The sequence below is a fragment of the Lissotriton vulgaris genome, chromosome 3_1, assembly GCF_964263255.1.
Source record: "Lissotriton vulgaris chromosome 3_1, aLisVul1.2, whole genome shotgun sequence".
Lineage (NCBI taxonomy): Eukaryota > Metazoa > Chordata > Amphibia > Caudata > Salamandridae > Lissotriton > Lissotriton vulgaris.
The window spans coordinates 1,574,560,842-1,574,582,029 of NC_141689.1; the positions used below are offsets into that span (position 1 = coordinate 1,574,560,842).

The 21,188-nt window shown below is 43.5% G+C and overlaps 1 protein-coding gene across 1 annotated transcript in view; it reads right to left on the minus strand.

Moving 5' to 3' along the window:
• Nucleotides 1-17,857, minus strand: part of DNAJC25 (DnaJ heat shock protein family (Hsp40) member C25) — a 47,586-nt gene extending 29,729 nt beyond the window's left edge. Inside the window, exon 1 of the mRNA XM_086962064.1 lies at nucleotides 17,416-17,857. Within this exon, the coding sequence (XP_086818190.1) occupies nucleotides 17,416-17,694 (279 nt within the window). The 5' untranslated portion in view covers nucleotides 17,695-17,857. The remainder of the gene's footprint in view (nucleotides 1-17,415) is intronic.
• Between the last annotated feature and the right edge of the window lie 3,331 nt (nucleotides 17,858-21,188).

Here is a 21,188-nt window from a genome sequence, read left to right on the forward strand (position 1 = left end):
GAAAAGAGTGTTTTTTAAAATCTGAACAAGCTATTGGGCTGGTTATAGAAAACGTGTTTCCTCAAGTCTGGCACCTTCAACCCTTTGCCGTTATCTGCAGGTACATCTTTCTGAACAATTTTCCATACAGTCCTAGGAATTCATTCTGCCCCACACTCTGGATAGATAGCCTGGTACTATCTATCATACAAGAAGAATGGCAGAAAGTAGCAACAAAAAAAGAAAGTAATGCTATAGATGATCTTCTGAACCAAAAGGCTATAAACATGGCCCCTGATTCGTCCGTCGTCTCAGTTTTAGGGCCCTATCAGAGTAACAACCAACATATTAGTAGCAGTCTCTTATACCACAATACAATGGTGGACCGACCCAGCAAACATAAGTATGGAAGCCGGCTTTTGTTCTCAGTACACGCAGTCTGGTATAGAATAAGGAACATATATAGGGAGGTCACCAGGTGCACTTGTTTAAGAATCAGGGTCCGAAAAGGTTGACTTTCATGTCCCCTTCCGATCACTAAGCAGACTTATACCCGCTAGCTAGGGGCTTGGAAGGCACAGAGGATTTTATTTCGTGATAGGGGAAGTGCATAATAACATACAATAGGGTGGACATGAGAAAGTGCAGGTATGGAACTGCTTGCTTGTCTCGCCAACTTTTTCAGCAGCTCACAACTGCTCACTCTGCTTGAGAGCTTGCTCATGAATCTCACCAAGTGGCTCGCTTGGCCTGGTGACCCAATAATAAGCACAAGGTTGAAGAAGCTGTTGCATGGAGCTTTCACTTCCCTCCTGACCAATCCCTCACCTTCTAGGCCCCTTAACATGAGACCCATAAAGTAAGCACACAATGATAAAAATCAATTAAGAGATCAAGAATTATGATTTTTTAAGTAAATGTTACAAGGCGCACACAATAAGTAATGAGATGATTGAAAAAAAATCAATTAGTCCAGGAGGTGCAGGTTATCAGATCTGGGTGAAATCTAGTGGTATAACCTGGTGAGCCAATTTCCCTTCAAAATTAATATCCTGGATGAAGTAAGTCCTTCAGTGGGCCAAGGCAATATAGTATAGCCGGATGCACTGAATTTGGGCTCCACTGAATTTGGGCTCCACTGTCCCTCTGTTTTGGTTCCAAAAGGGAACAACTTGGAAAATGTGGCTGTTGAGGTCTCTGGCATCACTTTCCTTAACCTTCACCTGTTGCTCTGCCAGGAATCTTTCACCAAAGCAGGTGACCCAAAAGGCTGTATGTTCACTATAAGGTATTTGATGGGTGCCCTTTACACTTCCACTCTAGATTAGGGAAACCCAATTAGAGTAGGGGATGGGAGCGTTGAAGATTGAATTTGGAGGCTATCATGGTAGAAATGTACAATTTTCATAAAGATCATTTTTAGAATATTGTGCCAAAAATCAGCTCAGCAGCAAATTTGTTTTTTAAGAAATAATACAGCTAAAATGGATTTTCTAGTCCTGGGATAATCTCTGACTGCCATAACTTGGCTTAACACCCCTAGCCATTCATTTAAGAAAAAATAAAATAAAGTCAGTTTCAGCTAACTCAATAACTATCACATCTGAATCCTATTACTATAGGGACAGAACAGTCACATCTTTGATATGGCTTACCACTGCGCATAATGCCCATGGCATCTGTGGATACCAAGTCGCTACTCACAAATAGGTTTTTTTTAATTACTTTTCACACATGCTTCCAGCTGCTTATCCTGGAGGCAGTCAGAGTTGCTAGTGCAGCCCAGTGCCTGGTTGCTATTGCAGCCCAGTGCCTGGTTTTTAGAATCACTCATGTAGGTCATGTATGTCTGCATGGCATCCAACCTTTGTCTAATGCCACCAGTGCGATTTACAGACATCTGTTTGAGAAAACAATCACTGAGTGATGTCACTGACCATATCATGAGTGATGTAATATGTGAGGTCATAAGCAGTGCGTTGCAGGGGCGTAAGTTATAGTTAGCTCAGCTTATTATAACTGCTGAATTTCTCTGATTCTGCACATGTGAAATGTCAGTCCAACAATAACATTCCTGGAACCTCTAAAGTTTTTTTTAATTCTATTTTCTAACTATGTCCCTGTAACCTTTGTTTTTTTCAGTGAAATTCTATGTTTTTTTAACCAGTAGTCAAGTTTGTTGAGTGTTGGAGATAAGGGGCGGGTCTGCGAGCAGCTCTCACAAATCCTCCAAAGAACTTTCAGCAATCCCGCTGTGTGGTATTGACTGGAGGCAACAGGAGGTCTTGTTTGCCCACCAAGGACCCTCTGGAGCCAAGGAGACTGTATTACCCAAACAGCAGTGCGCCTGGAGAAACATTCTCAGAGTAGTGGAGAAAGGGGGCGGGCCTCCAGTGACTTGCCAGGTCCCGTATTTTTATATTATTTTTTTTAACAGGGAGGGTCAAGTACACCCACCCCTTTCCTCGAGCCTCAGGGTTAGGCTTTTTTTATGGTGGAGGGGTCCTTCGCAGCCCATCTCCTCAGACCAATTTTGGCCCGGGGGACTCATCTCCCGGCCTATTGTGTGGGTGCCCTGGTCCTATCCAGGGTATCCACTTTGTATAGCTGGGGACCGTGGGGCGAGCCTCAAGGCCCCCCCTCCCCCGCGGGCACTGCTTTGACAGAGAGATTTACTAACATGCAGCTACCTAGGAGTCAAAACAAATAAACTCCACATCCAGTACAAGAGCAAATTGCTTTTGTTTGCTCAAAGTGGAGCACAGTTTGATATGGCTTGGCGGGAGGAGTAAAGCTCCTGCCAAGCCATAGCAAACAGTTATGTCCTGGGGGTGTGCACCCTGAGACATAGCAGGAGTCGTGCCTAGTGTGTATTGGGGGATAGAGGGGAGCGGTTCCCATGGCCCTGTATGGCTCCAGGAGGGGGCTGCCTTTTTTAAGAAATTTGCCCCGGGAAGGTGGTGGTGTGCGTGCACCCCACATTAATTGAAACTGAATACCCAGGGAGGTGGAGGTCTCCAGAGCTGGGGAGTGTCCAAGAGGCACCCCATTTATTAATTTTAAAAAACAAACCCCGGGGTGGTGGCGGTCCCCGGAGGAGGCACTACGGGCTTACCCTGTATTTAATTAAAAAGAACCCATGGGGAGGTGGTGCTCCCCAGGGCATCAATGAGCCCCAGAAGGGAGAGGTTCTTCCCCCCCATTACTACAATGCCTTGGGAACCTGGCCCTCTTGGGGGCCAATATGAAACGAAGCACAGGAGCCCGCACTTGTGTTTTTTTTATTTTAAATTTGATTTTGAACCCACCGAAAATTTACAAAAATAATCATTTCGGCCCTGTGGACTAGATCTATATACACACCCTGCTAGGGGCTGCCCACCGTGCACAGGGCCATGCGTCCTCCACAAAAGGGAATGAGGGCATTCAGCTCTTTCACAAGTAAGACATCAGCAACGAAAGTGGTTTCCTACAGGTCCAGCGACTACTATGCCGATGTGTGCGTTTGAGATCAAACCATTTTTTTGCTTTTCGTCAAGGTTTGTCACATTAGTGAGGGCCTAGCATCTTCAACGACCGTAACGTTTTACAAAAAACTGTCAAAATGCGAGGATTGGGGTGTATTATATGACATCCGAGAGGGTATCTAGACGCTGTGCTGCACTGTCAATCAAACAGTCAGGTCTTGAGTCCCTTCCTAAAGCGGGTCACTGAGTGTGAAGTGTGGAGGTGGAGGGGGGGAAGGGTGTTCTAGTACTTGGCGGCGAGGTGGAAGAAGGAGCATCCTCCGGTGTGGGAGCAGCATATGCGTGGCATCTATGCGAAGTGAGCTGAGCTTCCTGAGAGGAAAGTGGAAATTCAGGCGTTGGTTCATGTAGGCAGATCCTTGGTCATGGAGGGCTTTGTAGGGAGCTTGAATTGGCATCTCTTCTTGATTGGGAGCCAGTGGAGGTCTTTCAGGTGCTGAGTTATGTGGGTCCTCTTAGGCAAGTTGAGGATCGGTCTGGCTGCTGCGTTCTGGATCATCTGGAGTCTTCTCGTGAGTTCTGTGGTGGTGCCTGCATACAGTGTGTTGCCTTAGACAAGCCAGTTGGGGATGAGGGCAATGAGCATAATACTGAATAAAGCATCTAAGAGTTGCTCCTCCGCTACTTCATTGATCATCTCCTCTACATCGGACTGGGGCTTGGCATTATTCCTGAAGAGTCAACAGTAACTTGATGTAGAAATTGGCCAAGGGTTAGGCTGAAGCTGTACTTCTGTTCCACTGCCAGGCGTTTATGAAAGCCTGTATACATACATTCTCTAACTTGCAGGTACCAGTGGCATACACAAACAGGGCAGTATAGTTTCCCACCTACTCCAAACTGCTATCCTATAAGTGTGCAATACATGAACGCCAAATAACGTTAAGTGGTTGGTGAAACACTGAATAAGTTCAAGACATGGGCATGCCTACCTGTTTTGTTTACACATTTATAGCCCAAAGAGTGCAAGGTGGAACTATCATTTGTTTCAGAAGAAATCTCCTCTTTGGCTCCAAATTAAAGGCTAGTAGAGCCTCAAAACTTTCCATCTTTGAGGACATATGAATTGGACAAGTGTTCAAACACTTTATTTAATATCAGTCGGATGTGTCTTTACTTTCTGTTAAGGCTCAACGTATACTGGATACTTCTGGGCCATTATAAAGGATTTTGCAGCAGCGGGTCTAGAGTGGACCATTCCAAAGAGCCCAGCAGTGCTGCCAGCCGCATCATCCATCTTTGTTAATGGCACACTGATGTAAATCCCCTTGCTGTATTTGTGTACTTTCTTTACATGTAGCTCTTTTGGGTGCATCTGTTTCAGGGCAGATAAGCTTTTTGCAATCTGTAAAACTAACGTGTCATTCTGCACTACATCTTTTCACTGCTCCAAAAAAGAAACTCTGGCTAACCCGATAAGCTCTGCGTTGTTGGCAGTTTGATTTGTGGAGAATGGATCAGATTCTATGTTTTATTGATAGATTAAAGAAGGTACCTGTAATGCTTAAACTTCTGCTTCATTACAGAGAAGCCTTTTCTTTCATCTGCACGAATATAATACAAGTGTTCTACTGTTCCGAGTATTTTTCTGAAATATTCGAAGAGATGTATTTTGCAATTACCTTTTGGTCTGTAGCCATAAGCCCATTACCTCAGATAATCAATGACATGGATGGTAACAAATGCAGAGTTGCCGAGGATCAAGGTCTTTTCATCTTTTGATTGACAATCTGCATATTCAAAAGAATGGCCTCTGAATCGGTGATGCTCTTTGCTGTGGCTGGGTTTTATGAATGTACTTTTGCTTCTCGGCCTGCAACGTCCAGCAGTTTTCTTCAATAGTGTGCACGTTTATCACTAGGCGTGGCTCGCCTCCTGCTTAACAAAGAGACTGACTCGCATTACAAACCAGTTCTCTCAGTTTCCGTAGTATTGTGGGTGCCAGTGTATTTTTAATGCCTATTTTGTTATGCACAGACGCATACATCTTTTCACAGAATGATTTTGCTCACAATTGTAGACCAGCCTGATAATAAACGCACATCACTGGACAAAAGAACTGGACAAAAGAAACCATGAAGGAAAGAGTTGGAGACTATTGGCTACAAACCATTTAAGAGCGGGCATTAACAGTGCATCGGACTGCCCCTGGCTGTCGCTGGGAGGAGGGGGGGGGGATGGGGTTGTAAAAGGACACTTTCGGTGTTTACACCAGAGGGATTACTTTTTTGGGGCTCGCCGAGCCATTGCATTAGCAATGCTTAAAGTAAGGGCTTTGAAAAGTGCTCCTAAAATGTGGATTGGGTACCGTGCATGTGAGCACAGCTTCCATTTGCCACCAGACAATTTGTGCACGCGCGCTCCGCCACTGCTGCCACACACATTCAGCTCACCAGGCTGCACACCCCCTCACCCCCCCATATGCTCGCTCACCAATGTCCCTCCAACCCTTCCTTTGATCTCCGCTTTTCTTTGAATTTTCAGCACGAGGTCTCACAGGCTCCTCTCCGCCCCCTTCCTTTAATGGCCCTCCCCGTAACCTGCACAGAGCGTGCATCGCTTTTAAAAAAAAAAAAAAATTATACCCAACCCTGCTGCATATTATAGCCCAAGCCATTGTTGCTGCTTATTTATCTTATGCAACTAACAACCATTGACAAAGCCAATAGACCCGACTTATTGTCAGTATGCTGCTACTCGTATCCTATATCTGGAGGCAATGACAGAAACAGACAAAATACAAGTGGGGCAGCACACAGCTAAGCACAATTTTTTTTTTTGCACGTTCTTTAAGCCACTCCCTTTATTACATTACCCACGCTGCCGGTGTTATCCTTTCAATCCACTTTTTGCTGCTGTACTGTTCCTCACATTTTAGCAAATTAAGGCGTTATGTGAGGCTGTTAAAGCAGGATGATGGTAGGTGGTATTGCAAGTTATTTCACCCTTCACCCCCTCTCAACTCATTGTAACCTCCTTCAGCGCTGTGCACCCCTTCACACACTCGCACATAGTTGACCCTCGCTGCGTGTTCTCTTCAGAGAGGCCAGGTATTGGATGGGCGTGTCTCCTGTTAAGGGGCGTCATTCATTCCAGTTACCTTACACAAGGTCACGTTCATTTATATTGTCCCGGGAATATTAGCTTATCCGTACAGAACTAAGATGTCGAGCGACTTTGTGACTCGAACCAGATTCCCAGTTCTAAAGTCAGCGCGTCTGGCCATTACACCGCATCCTGGGGTAAGGGGAGAGGGGCAGGCAATGCCACATGGAGGCTCAGCTCGTCATGGGCTCAAGGTACCAACAGGACCTCGGGCTGAGCCAGAGCCAGGCATCCCCCCCCCCCCACACACACCCTCCTCCAGTATTCAGGGAGCCGAGTCGAGCCTGCCAGGACCTCTCTACAGGCCTCTGCTCTGCTGATGTGGACGGCATTAAACGAAGAGTGTACTGTGAGGTGATGCCACGAGTCCTCGCTTCCTTCCCGATGGCTCTGCACACGAGTCTCTTCTCCGTACATCTATCTCCCGTAGCGCCTCGCTCGCACACAGCTGCTTTCTCCTAGCGCTGCATGCTTCTAGCTCACTAAAGCTTGGCGATGAGTTAAAGCGCAGTGCAAGACCTTTTACAATAGTTGACTAGGTATCTTTCATTTGTTTATTGGTACATTTGGATGTTAAACAGGTACTGCTAATAAGGTGAAATCTTTGCCCAGATGGTGTTACCGTGAGTAAAAAAGACAAAATATTTAATATAACAAAATGTGTTGCATTATGCCGCATAATTTGCCTTTTCTTGCCATATAATTTAGCGGCATACTTTGGTCCATCACTGCCACATAATCCCAGTGGTCCTAGATATAATGTTCTAGTTAGACCACTATTTCTATGTCAGCAGAGTATAAAAGCTCAGAAATAGACATGTGCATACTTTTGTAATCGTCTAGCGTAGGGGCGGTATGTCGGGGTCTCGCACATGACCTATTTTGCAGCTATTTTCTCACATTTCTGTAGTTTTTGTAAATACAGTTGGGTAATTTAGGTGGCTCCTGGACATGTCACAGCAGCTTCTTTTGGCATCTGAGGTATAATCACCCTTGGATCTCAAGGGGCTAACTCTCGGGTCTCACCGGAGGGTCACTTTATTATCTCATGTGAAGGTCATTTGAGGATATAATGTAAGGGTCACTTTAAGAGCTAACATGAGGGTTATTTTATTAAATGCTTTAGATTTCACAGGTGGGTCTCCATCAGTCAGCCAATTAATCAATGTACTGGTACACTGCTTTTTCCCAGTGGAGACAGATGCAAAGCGGAAGTGTGCCTGGGATTTATTGAGGCTTAACAGCAGTGCAAGGTATAACTCGGACGGACCGTCAATGGGGAGCAGGGAGTCTGGAAGCACATGCTTCAGAATATGAGCATAAACTGTGTGCTACTCAGAGCTGACAACATTACGCTTATCTGCTCCCTCACCCGCCCCACACACACACACACACAACCACACACACACAACCACACACACACACACAACCAGCCACACACAGAACCAACCACACAACCACACACAGAACCAACCGTCAGTGCACACTTTCACCAAGCACAGACATAATCAGTCATCAGTGCACGCTTACACCGGGCACAAACACCACCAGCTGTCAGTGCACGCTTTCACCGGACAACCACCACCAGCCGTTAGTGCACGCTCCCACCAGGCACACACCACCAGCTGTCAGTGCATGCTTTCACCAGGCACACAAACACACCACCAGCCGTCAGTGCACGCTTTTATCAGGAACACACACACCACCAGCCGTCAGTGCACGCTTTCACCAGGCACACACACACCACCAGCCGTCAGTGCACGCTTTCACCAGGCACACACACACCACCAGCCGTCAGTGCACGCTTTCACCAGGCACACACACCATCAGTGCAGGATTCCACCAGGCACACACACACACCACCAGCCGTCAGTGCACGCTTTCACCAGGCACACACACCACCAGCCGGCAGTGCACACTTCCACCAAGCACACTCACCACCAGCCGGCAGTGCACACTTCCACCAAGCACACACACCACCAGCCGGCAGTGCACACTTCCACCAGGCACACACACTACCAGCCATCACTGCACAATTTCTACAGACAGACACACACACACCACCAGCCATAAGTGCACACATCAATTGTTAACGCATCCACAATTAACTATTGTAACAATAGCAGTATAGCGCACTTTACTTCTAAACATAAATTTAAAGCGCAGCATGCCACCATTGCTACAAAAATAAGTACAAATTTTTTTGCCCTACAATTTATAGACTTTTGTTGCAATTGGTGTTGCAATATTTAGCAATGCCAATAGCTCGAACTTAATTAATGCGAGACATATTGCATTGTAAATGCTTGTTCTTTTTTATTTTGGCTGCTTAGGTACAGCATCCTGAGCAGCCTGAGACAGAGTTTTTTTTCTATGACTATCAGCGTGCATGGCACGTTGGCATAACTACTACAAAAGTGAAAGCAATACAAACTCAAACTGATCAGCTCTTTTATACTTTTACTGCATAAGGGCTCAGGGGCATATCTCAGCCCCTCTCGCAAGCACTGCTTGTGTTGAGGGAGGTTAGTTGGAAAGGGAAAAATCTCCCCTTTTCAATTGTATCTCTGCAGAGTGGATCCCTGCTTGGGGAATCGCCACAGGAGAGTGATTCCAACCAAGGATCAACCCACTAGGCACCAGGGATTTAATAAGATGAGCAGCTCCTTAGGCAAACGCTTGTGCTCCCAAAACCTCAAAAAGATGTAGTCTTTTTCCCCCGAGGCAGATGGGCGGGGAGGAAACACCCCAAATCAACACCCATCTCGAAGCTGTGTAATTAGGCAGAAAAAAACACTGGTGTAGGGGTTGCCCACCATAGGCACGGTCATTTCCCCCAACCCAAAATAATGCAACAGTCCTTCTGTCCCCACTTCCCAGGGAGTAGCAGGCTGAAGGTTTATCTCACTATGCTCCCCTTAGGGGGGGACTGCACACCATTCACAGGGCCATGCCTCCACCACAGAAAGGGACAAACCAGTCTTTCTGCCACCCTCCCGAGCAGACACGGGTGGGTGTTGCCCCTAATTTGACCCTGGGGAGCCCAATACACACCAACGATTTCAAGATGCTGCCAAAAAAAACTAAAGGAGGGGGCAGCCTACCCTCACAAGGACTCTCAAAAACGTGACCCCTTGCTTTCATATGCTTCCAAGGGCAGGGAAAAAAACTATAAAGAGAAAATCACCCAGCAACCTTTTTTCACTTAAGTTCTGAAATCTACAGGATATACATCAATGTACGACCCAGAGGGTTAGAATTTTTCCATATTTATCATTTTATTATAAATCTATGAAAAAATTATTATAATATATTTCGGGAGGTAAGCAGGGAATTTGAAGATATACCCCGATATCCTAATTGATGGGCATATTGCTTCAGTCCATCTGGTTTAAAAAATATATATATTTTTTTTTAAATTATGAAACGTCCTCATAATATCAGTTTCAATGAAAATGTTATTTATTGGGTACACGTGAGTTAGAATGAATGTGTAAATAGTAACTGAACTCTTTATAAATAAAAGTGTAATTTTTAATTGGTAGTAATTATGTTTTATATCTTTACCAATAGATCACTGTAGTCATAAAATTAGTGTCCAGAAGAACGTGATTTTATTGAGCTTTCATCCACAAACGTCACGTTGACAACTCTAGGTTTTGGTTATTTTACCGGTACATATGGATAGCTACATGTTAGATATTTATGTACTTTTTTATGTGATGTTGATGATTTAATTTATGTACATTTATGTATAAACTGTGCCTGTATATATAAAGTTAAACTGTCAGCAGTGTAGGCCAATGATGGCTGCACAGGTATATTAATTCTCAAGTTATGTCTTACTCTATTATGCTCAAACTTTGTGTGACCTCACAACTTGGAAGTCACAATAATAAATCACATTTTTCAAAACTAAACAATGAAAAGGAGCATACAATTATACACAATTCTTTTGTAAAATACAATCAGTATCACAAATCCATCAGATCCAAAACTATTGAGCAGGGAGTCTTGGAGTGTCTTTCTCTTCATTTGTAGTCATAAGTGACATGCGCACATCAGCGTCCAAGTTTTCATATGTTAAAAGGAGGATTGCCTTCTTGACTGATCTGTCGTGTTCCATGTTTTAATCAGAATGCCATTCCGTCTGTCCTACGCTATGGGGAATCCCAGCGCATAATAGTATTGGAGTAGAGGAAGAAAACGCCAGTTCCCTTGAAAGATTTACCCAACCCTGAGGAAGTCCATGTTGGACAAAACGCATTGGCTGGGTTGATGTACGCATGTCACTTATGACTGCAAATAAAGAGAAGCTGGGGAAAAACACTCCAAGACTCCCTGCTCAATACTTTTGGAGCTTATGGATTTGTGATACCGATTGTATTTTACAACAGAATTATGTATAATTGTATGCTCCTTATTATTGTTTGGTTTTGAAAAATGTGCCAGTAAATACACTCAGAGATTACTCGGTGATTAGTACCGGAATTTGTCAGGCCGTGGTTTATTTAATAATTAGTACTGTTATTAACAATTTATACTGCTAAAACAAAATGATTATTACATATAAATGGGTTCAGCACTTTCGTTTTGTGAGGTAGAGGTGTGAATAAGGGAACGCCTGGGGTGCAAGAAAACAGTGTGACGTGGGGGACTCTGCCTTGATTATTTGTTACTTGATCCTGTCCCCTATACTGTAAGGGTATCTCTCACATTTCTGTGGAGTGACTACAATTGTATACACTATGATTCAGTCAAACCAATCCAGATTTAGCTCGTTTGGGACAAAAGGCTTAATTTACATAAACAAAACAACGTGTTATTCATTGAGAAGGTTGGTGAAACGATCCTAATGTCACTACAGGGCCCAGGTAAGGCCTTTGATTCAGTCGAGTAGCCATTCAAGTTCCCTTATAACATTCCCTTGTTGGAAAATAAATAGATTTGAACACCGTTTCCTGTCCAGGGAGTGAATACTTAACACTGCCCCATTAGTCAAGGCAAAGGTTAATGCTAGTGCTGTGGCCTTTTCCCACAAGTCAAAGGACAAGGCAGAGATATCAGGCGGAGTAGACATACCAAGGTTCTCTAATCAGGGGTTGGAATAGGAATCAGCTGTAGTCTGAGAGAATCTATTTTTACTCAGACAATATATTACTACAGAAAGGTGACACAAATATCAGCATCAACAGACCAGGGTCTATATTTGAAATGTAAGGAAGGTACTCTGGATTTCAAATTTACTGGCAAAAGCCTCTTTAGATATGGATGTAAACGATGACACTTCCTATTCCCTTTACAAGTGAACAGATAAATTTAAATCCTATGGGGAGATTGATATTTACACATCCGGTTACATTTTATTCAGATAATGTTGTATACCCTTAGATCTGAGATGGCGAATTGGAACGGATGTTCCTGTTCTCTGCTACTCTGCACTGCCCTCTTCAAAATAATTTCCAAAAGGTCTTCACAACCTTCAGAACACAAACACACCATTTGATGTACCTGATAAGTTGGAATAGTACTGCAAGTGGTGGTAAGGATGGAGATATGTTCTACTAGACACCTGCCTTATCTTACAAGAGCGGAAAAATTATAGCAATAGGTGTGAGGTTTCCATAAGAAAAAAAAATGTGGTTTTGATTCAGGTATGCTTGAGTTGGGTCTGGGTTTCCATAGATCAGAGTGGCAATACAGAAAGATTATAAGTCCATCATATTGGGTCAATTTCTTTCACTAGGAAAATAAACTATTTTAACTAAGGTTGAATGAGTCTGAATATGACGTTTGCTTTTTTAAAAGATATTATTTTAAAATAGGTGCACCCTGGCAAAAGCACCTGATGAGGGGGTCTGAGTCTCTATCTGTAGACTGGTCAGCTAAGACAGTTGTTGGAATATAAAGCAGTGATTGACAGTAAAGTAAGCAACAACGGGAAGGCTTCTTTTTTGCTGCATCCTTAAGTGATGTTTTTATTTTCACTTTTTTCTTTATTGACCGAAACCGGATTTTCTATATTGGGATTCAAAACACTAATAACTAAAAGGAAAACATCTGCAATGTTCAAAGACCACCATCCAATCAAACAGAGGGTTCCTTAAACCATTGCAGGGGGTACCTTAAACAAATTCATAGCGCACCCTGATAAGGGTAACATGTTAAAGCACAGAGCAAACTGCTCCACTTGCTATTCCAGCAACACCTAACATTTGGGCTTGAATTGCAACTTATAAATGGCATAAACATTCACTCCTGCCGCAGGTGTACAGCTGTAGTTGGAAAAGGGTCAAACTCAACTGAGGATCTAGACGCACCAAGTCAGAGTTCTTCGATTATAGAATATCCATTGAATCTGAAACTTGTTGTGAAAAGTTACCACAGCTAATTAATGCTAAAATTGCAGGACTAATGAGTATTTCCCCACCAGTGTACATATCTTGGTGCTTACCTCTCCCACCTACTTAAAGCTTGCCATTATTTTACCTTCTCTCACTCACAAACCAACTGAATGGGAGGGGTCACAAAGGTCTACCATACTTTTTGACAAGGGACAAACAGTATAATCTGCCACATATGATTCGGATGGCCATACATTTAGCTGGTTCAATTTACTGTGTGATGTTGAGTAACCATAGACATCATATTTTAACATACATGGGGACGGAGAAGGCAAAAATCAGGCAAGTAACTAGAGAATAAAGAAAATTGTCTTACGCCACTTTTACTTAAAGCTGGAAATGCTGTATTAAAAAACAAGTATAATGTTCAAGTTGTCCTTAATGTATCAGACGGGTGCATCTGACATCTGTAATCCAAAACGCGTGCCGGGTGAGGCCTCACCCGTCGTGCTTTTTGGATTACAGATGTCAGATGCACCCGTCTGATACATTAAGGACATTACTTTTGAGAGCCTTTTAAACGATCTTTCAACCAAATATACCAGTGGAAGAACGCGGATTCTCTAGATCTTAAATCATCAACTTCAATAGTTCCCAACGTTTTCGGAGTGTCACCTAAATCTATCTTGCAATACGAAGATTAATTTGACAAGAAATCCTCCATTTATCGTGCTTCCTACCATAAAGTCCAGGGCCCTGTTGGGTCGGAAGTATCACCGACGGAGCGACTCAACACATGATACCACTTTTCGCCATAGCCCTGAGGAGTCGCGGGAAGATAATCTCAGACACGACGAAACATGTGTCTGCGGGTTTCTATGAACATTAAAAACACCCTTTTCTCAAGACCGATTCCAAGAACACTGATCCTTTTTTTGCATTTATATGCTTTGTCTCCTATTGTACTATAAGGTCTACACTGACAGTTCTGTTTATTATTTAGAGTGTGCATGGGTCTCAAAAATTACTGTACAGTGTCTGTCTTGACTGACACTACATTGAGGGGTTATAGGGCTTTTACCCCTCACCCATTGTTGCACCTCAGACTCATCATATATTCACGAAATATTATTGTGTTATTACCCAGCTGTGCGCCCTTTCATTAACCTACCAAAAACCCTTCTTAGACGCTTAAAGTATAATGTTCAACCAATGATTGTCTCTCTGCGATAACTACGGTGAAGCCAAAGGCTTAAAACGGAAGAACCATAGGTACAAAAAAAATGTGCCTTGCTGTTAGAAATGTCCTTACATGAACCTTTCTAGACCCGATCTGGCCAGGAAATTTTAACCACAGTTTGGCAGCAAAAAAATAAAACTATGATAGTTAGACTGCAATGCATACCACCTACCAACAGACGCGCGCACACACACACACACACACACACACACACACACACACACACACACAAAGCAAGTGAATCAAGAGGTCTTGGCACGTTTACATCTCATTTGATACTTTTTAATATGCAACAGGCAGGGGAATAAGCAAAACGTCTTCATAAAGGATTATTCTATTCACGAAACTGATTTTACATTTGGCTCCATATTGTAACTGCTGAAATGTAATGTTTGTAACTCATAACAGTCAAATGTGCTGCCTTTGCAGCTTACTACAATGCATGCAAGATGTGTGTGGTCAGGATACTATTTTAAGAGGCCACGAGATTGAAAAGTGAATATATAAGCACATTTTTTTTTTAAAGGGTCATGGAGAAGTTGCATATTGCTTTTAAAAAAAGTGACTAAAAGGCAAGCCGGTGGGAACAATCACAAGTTTGACAGCCATACATTCAAAAGTGAGATTTTGCAGCCGATGTGTACTGAACTGCAGGATGAGAGAGTATTAAACAATTGCAATATTATAGAGGTCCAGGAAATAATCGTTATCGAAGTCTTACAGAAAATCAATGTGAGGTTGTAAACAACCCGTCCTTCACTGGTTTACCTCATTCCTCCCTAACATGACCCAAAGAGCCATGGCCAATCAATCCCTATCCAAGCCCACTGCGATCACCATTGGGGTCCCACAAGGATCCGCTCTCACCCATTCTCTTCAACTTATTCTTGGAACCTCTAGCAGACGCCTTAACATCTTCTACCATTAATTATCACATGTATGCAGACGACACCCAATTGTATCTGAAAATCTCCTCCCAAGAGGACTTCATGTCCCTCAACACTATTCTACAAAATACTCAGAACTGGCATACTTGCACCCACCTCAAACTCAAAGCAACAAAACTAAATTCCCTCTCATTACCAACCTATAGATGAAAAATCCAATGGCCTTCACCTGCTCTCCTCACATCATAGACTCAGACTTGGGAATTACCCAAGACAAATACCTGAACATGCAGAATCACATCAGTTCTGCCACCAAAAGAGAACTATCAGTTGAGCATTTTTACTAAAACCGTTTCTTCCCAACGTCGACTTTAAATCTGCGATTCAAACTCTTGTCTTGCCCAAACTGGACTACGAAAGTGCTACACTTACAGGGCTAACCTACATACAAGCTGGCCCCTCTAAGGGCCTCCCTTAACTCTGCTGCCAGACTCATCACAGGAACAAAAAGAAATAAGGCATCACCCGAACCTAAAACCCTTGAACTGGCTCCCTTATGAGGTAAAAATATAACTACAAATTGTGTGCATGACTCTTAAAACCTTACCTTTCAATACCCCGAGGTATTTGGCACAAAAATTAGAACTATCGGGCTGTCCGTAAAAATAAAACATGCAACCTTTTTGTGTATCGCCCTAAAAATGCGGAATTCTCTGCCTCGGAAAATCTGTTTTTAATTCAGTCAACCACCTCCTTCAAAAAAGAAGTGAAAACACTTATGATGAACACATTTTTGCCCTAAGATCACTACTGTTGTAATTTCAACAATTACTGTTGCTTTCATGATCAGATCGATGAATATGATTCATTTGTTGAGCATGACCACTGTATTGCGGACTTCCTATGGAGATCAAACTTATCAACCTGTTTATCTTCCTTGTTTGCACCTTTCTCATACTTGTGACTGTTTCTTGTCTCCTACTTATCTCGTTCGTCACCTAATGTAAAGTGCTACAATTCTCTCACGAGTCATAGAAAACGTAATAAATAATATGAACAGACGAGGTTTAAGATGATAGGAATGAGAGTGCTAGCCATGAGCACAAGAACTAACTGGAGTGTAAATATACGAGACCCATCGTGTGCAGTAATTTAGTTTTCCATTCTCGTCACCCTTTCCCAAGTGTCCTCTTAAAAAGATCATTGCAATCCTCGCTTCTTAGCTAACAGCAGTAAAATCTGTGCATTCAAACGAATCCTACCCAAGATGTTACCTTCAAACCCAAGACTGGTTAAAGGTTTCACTTATGAGACGGCTGGAATTCATTTTAAATGATTATTTACAACCTATCGATCCAGACGTATTTGACCGATATGATGATATCTCATTCACGCGTTGATCCTTCCCAATCAAGGGGCATACTATCAACGGCCAGCGATAATTATCACTGACCGTACTTAGCAATAATTATATTATCACAGGTATCTCTGGAATGTATCGCCCTGGGAGCGCATTATTAACAACGCGTTACTCCAGGGCGATACAAATGCCAGAGATAGCGAGATTGTTGCCCTTTTCCAGCAATGTTCCCTGCAAAACGGCAATTACCTTGCTGATACGACCCACAGGGTCGTATCAGCATAATCCACCCTAAAGTGGGGGGTAGGTAAGTCTGCATTTTAGCTGACATTACTTTTTGGACAAAACAGCTGTTGTCTCCCAAAAACTAACGTGTGCTAAAATGATGGGGTAGGCTTGAAAATATTGCGATGTGAACATCAGCGATATTTGCAAGGTTGTCCATCCGGGTACGCCCAGTGACGCCCACTTTGCATCTTATTAGAGATGCGTTGGGGAAAAAAGAGCTAACATGCATGCTAGCACCCTCTTGTAAATAGGGTCACTGGCGTAACGGAAAGTGAGGGGCCTCCCTTCACTGTACTTAGAGGGGCACCCTCCGGGCTCAATCAGGAGCTCTCCGGCCAGAGAGCAGTGCCGAGGGGGCCTCTTGGAGCTAGGGCCCCCCGCACCGCGGGGGCCTGTGTTACGCTCCTGAATTTATTTATTTTTTTATTTATTTATTGACATTTGTAGAGCGCGGCGAATACCCGTGGGCGTCTCGGCGCTAGTTAAGGGATGGATCAGCAACTGGGGTAAAGAAGATATACAAGGCTATTGGTCAAATAGGCTGTTAGTTTTATCTCCGCTTTTTTGGCTTAAAAAAAGCGGAGATAAAGCCCTTGTAAATATGCCCCTAAATTCCTAAACCTTTGCCTGCAATTTGCAGCAACACAATGATATACAGGTCCTTTGGACTGAAGACATAGCTAACCTTCAATGTCTCGTAAGCGGTTGCTACCAGCAAGAACTTCTCGTGCGCGGTCTCGTCGGTATCTCCGGGCTGGCGGCGGTAGCGATCTGGGTGGTATTGCCTTGCCAGGTGGCGGTAGGCACGAGCGATCTCCTGCTTACTGGCCGTGCGCCCCACATCGAGCACCTCATAGCAGTCGCGCGTCCCACAGTAGAGACCCTCGAGCAGACCGCGCGCCGGTCCCACCGCCGCCAAGAGCAGCACCAGGACAGCGAACGGCCCGCCGGCTCCCGCCACCATGTCCAGCCAGCATGCCCAGCAGCCCAGTGAGTTGCTGGAAAAGGAATGCAGGGCAGGGGACGGGAGCCCGGCGCGTCAGCGTTCAAAGAAGGTGAGAGACGTAGAAGAAGATAGATAGACATAGAAGGGGGACTAAGGGCAGTCCGTGAATAGTAAGATGGCCATGTTGAAAACTCTGCAGTTCAAATATAACAACGAAAGGGGTAAGAGGCTTTAATTGCTGAGTTCGAGTATTCGAAATACTATATGTAATTAGGTACACCCTGTACAACTTCAAAAATCTTTAGTTTGTAAAAAGACACTGATATATTAAAATATTAAAAAACGTTTAGACAATATTGGGAATATGTTTATTGAAATTGATTTTGGTAGTAGGTAAACAAATATATGCATTACAAATACCTAATTAAATAGGAGGATTGATCTGTAGGTTTCAGATGTCTAACTGCATTACAAATAAAACATTTGAAAAGGGAAGTGGGAGGCCAAGATAGCACTCCCCGGTTCAAATACGTAGGACTCTGAGCAGCATAAGGAGACCAAACTATTGCTCGGAGTGTTTTGTTTCTGTTCTGTATCCTGTAATCTAGGTACCACACAGCCTTCTGGTCCACGTCGCCAATTATAGGTGTATCATTTCATTGAAAGCGAAAACCCGTGTGACGTTTCCAGTTACACATTAGTTTTGCTTAAAATAAACTGACATTAGTAATAGCTTATATTTTAAAGGGAAAATACGTCGTCTTGAATATCATCGAAATAATTCACTCTTGTTGATTTTTTCAGTACACTCTAATTATTTCGCTTGACATTTCTCAAAGACATTTTTGCGCTCAGAACACTTTTTGTCGTCACAACAGGGATTTATTCCCGCTGTTCCTTAAACTCTACTTGCAAATTAGGCAGTTATTAGCCATCTAAACATGGCGACCGCCGCATGCCAGACTGGATTCCGCTGTCGTGGCGTGTTATTCCGTTTCTATTTATTCATATTTGCAGTTTAATATAGCGCTAACTAGACCCGAAAGAAGGCATTTGAACACTTTGGATGAGCACCGATTACATTATATAAAGCATTCATTTTTTTAAAGGCGCGGAGATTATATTAAGTAATTTTCTGTAGTAAAGCGAGGAGACAGTTGTGTAGTTCGAAGATTTATTGTGGAAATAGCAAATATCAAAGGGGAACAGGCAATGCCAGGCAGCACGACTAAAACTCAAAGAAGCCAGTACATAAATGAATCCTAACTCTAGAACATTACATGACAACACCTAAATTATATGTCTCACGCGAGCACGAGTCATTAAAGGAAACTTACATGAATAATAAGGAAAAGAATACACTACACATCTCCCTCTCTTCATAAACAAGCATTTGCAATGCAATAGGTCTCACATTAATTAAGTTTGAGCTATTGGCATTGCTAAATACTGCAACACCAATTGCATCAAAAGTCTATAACTTGTAGGCCAAAAAATGTGTCTTTATTTTTTTAGCAATGGTGGCATGCTGCGCTTTAGATGAATATGTTTAAAAGTAAAGTGCGCGATACTGCGATTGCTACTATTGTCAATTGTGGATGCGTTAACAATTGATGTGTGCACTGATGGCTGGTGGTGTGGGCCTGTAGAAATTCTGCACTGATGGCTGGTGGTGTGTGTGCCTGGTGAAAGCGTGCACTGACGGCTGGTGGTGTGTGCCTGGTGAAAGCGTGCACTGACGGCCGGTGGTGTGTGTGTGTCTGGTGAAAGCGTGCACTGACGGCTGGTGGTGTGTGTGTGCCTGGTGAAAGCGTGCACTGACGGCTGGTGGTGAGTTTGCGCCTGGTGAAAGTGTGCAATGACGTCTGGTGGTGTGTTACTATCAACTATTGTCCTCTGGGAGACATAAATCATTAGAAGTCATTCACTTCATTCACTTTCATCCACCATACACAGTTGGGCATTTAATTCAATCCAACTTCCCGAAACCCAAGTATTGGCACAAGACCCCCAATAGTATGTAGAAATAGTTACACAAATAACATTTTATGATGTCGCATTGCTATGAAATGATGATGTTTTGATTTATAATGAAGATTTGTTAATGAATGTTTTTTAAAAACTCTTTGTAATAATAAATTGTGTATCTATTTCTACATACTATTGGGAGTCTTGTGCCAATACTTGGGTTTCGGGAAGTTGAATTGAATTAAATGCCCAACTGTGTATGGTGGATGAAAGTGAAAGATTTCAAATGATTTATGTCTCCCAGAAGACAATAGTTGATAATAGTTCTTGTCTGAACCCTAGTCCTTTGGGTTTCCAAGTGTTCCACTCGTTTCTTTATATATAGTCTGGTGGTGTGTGCCTGGTGGAAGCGTACACTGACAGCTGGTGGTGTTTGTGCCTGGTGAAAGCGTGCACTGATGGCTGGTGGTGTTTGTGCCCGATGAAAGTGTGCACTGACGACTGATGGTGTCTGTGCCCGGTGAAAGCGTGCACTGAAGGTGTGGTTGTGTGTGTGGTTGTATGTGTGGTTGTGTGTGTGGTTGTGTATGTGTGGTTGTGTATGTGGTTGTTTGTGGTTGTGTGTGTGTGGTTGTGTGTCTGTGTGTGGTTGTGTGTGTGTGGTTGTGTGTGCTTGTGTGTGGTTGAATGTGTGTGTTTGTGGGCATGTGTGTGGTTGGGTTGTGTGTGTGGTTGTGTGTGTGTGTGGTTGTGCGTGTGGTTGTGTGTGTGCTTGTGTGTGTGCTTGTGGTTGTGTGTGTGACAGTAATACTAAAAGCATCTCAAAATAAAGGAACACAAACATAGAGTTTGTGGAAAGAGAAAGCAGGTTGTAAGTCAAACGGGCAGCAGCAAAGCATTGAAACCTCTTCCATTCAGATGGGTTGGTTCAGTGTTTTGCCCTAAAATAGCTGGGATTTTAGTTTTAGTGCATGCACGTTTTAGAGAAGGGAACGTGGAGACTTGCCCCGTGACAAAACAGCTGTGGCATCAGTAGCTGCCTTTCGACCAGGTTTGTTTGCGATATACAGAACTGCTGCAATAGCAATACAAAACAAGCAGTGTGGCAGACACTGGCTGGGTTAGTTTATGAAAAACCCAGCTACACGGCGGAGGCTGTAAATAGACACGTTCATCGTGAGTGGAGGGGGGGAAAGCCTCGCAGTTCATTTGGCTCTGCTGAAGCTACTCTGTGCCTGGGGCGGTGACCGTTCCGGGTTAGCTTGGGTTCAGGTCAGGAGGCCCAGCGATGCAATAAAGGGGAGCCTTCTGTACTCAACTCTTCAAAGATGTGCTAGATTTGATTAAGACTCCACCAGGGCAAGGGAGGACGGAGAAGAGAGAGATAGTGAGGTTGGGAGTTGATTTGTTGGGAAGCAGAGTCCAGGGCACAACGCATGCCTTAAACAAGGATAGGTCAAGCAGCAATTAGGGAGGTGGGGGGAGGGGTTAAGCTGCAAATCTGGAGGATGTTAGAAAATGGTGGATGGAATAGGCGCCATCAG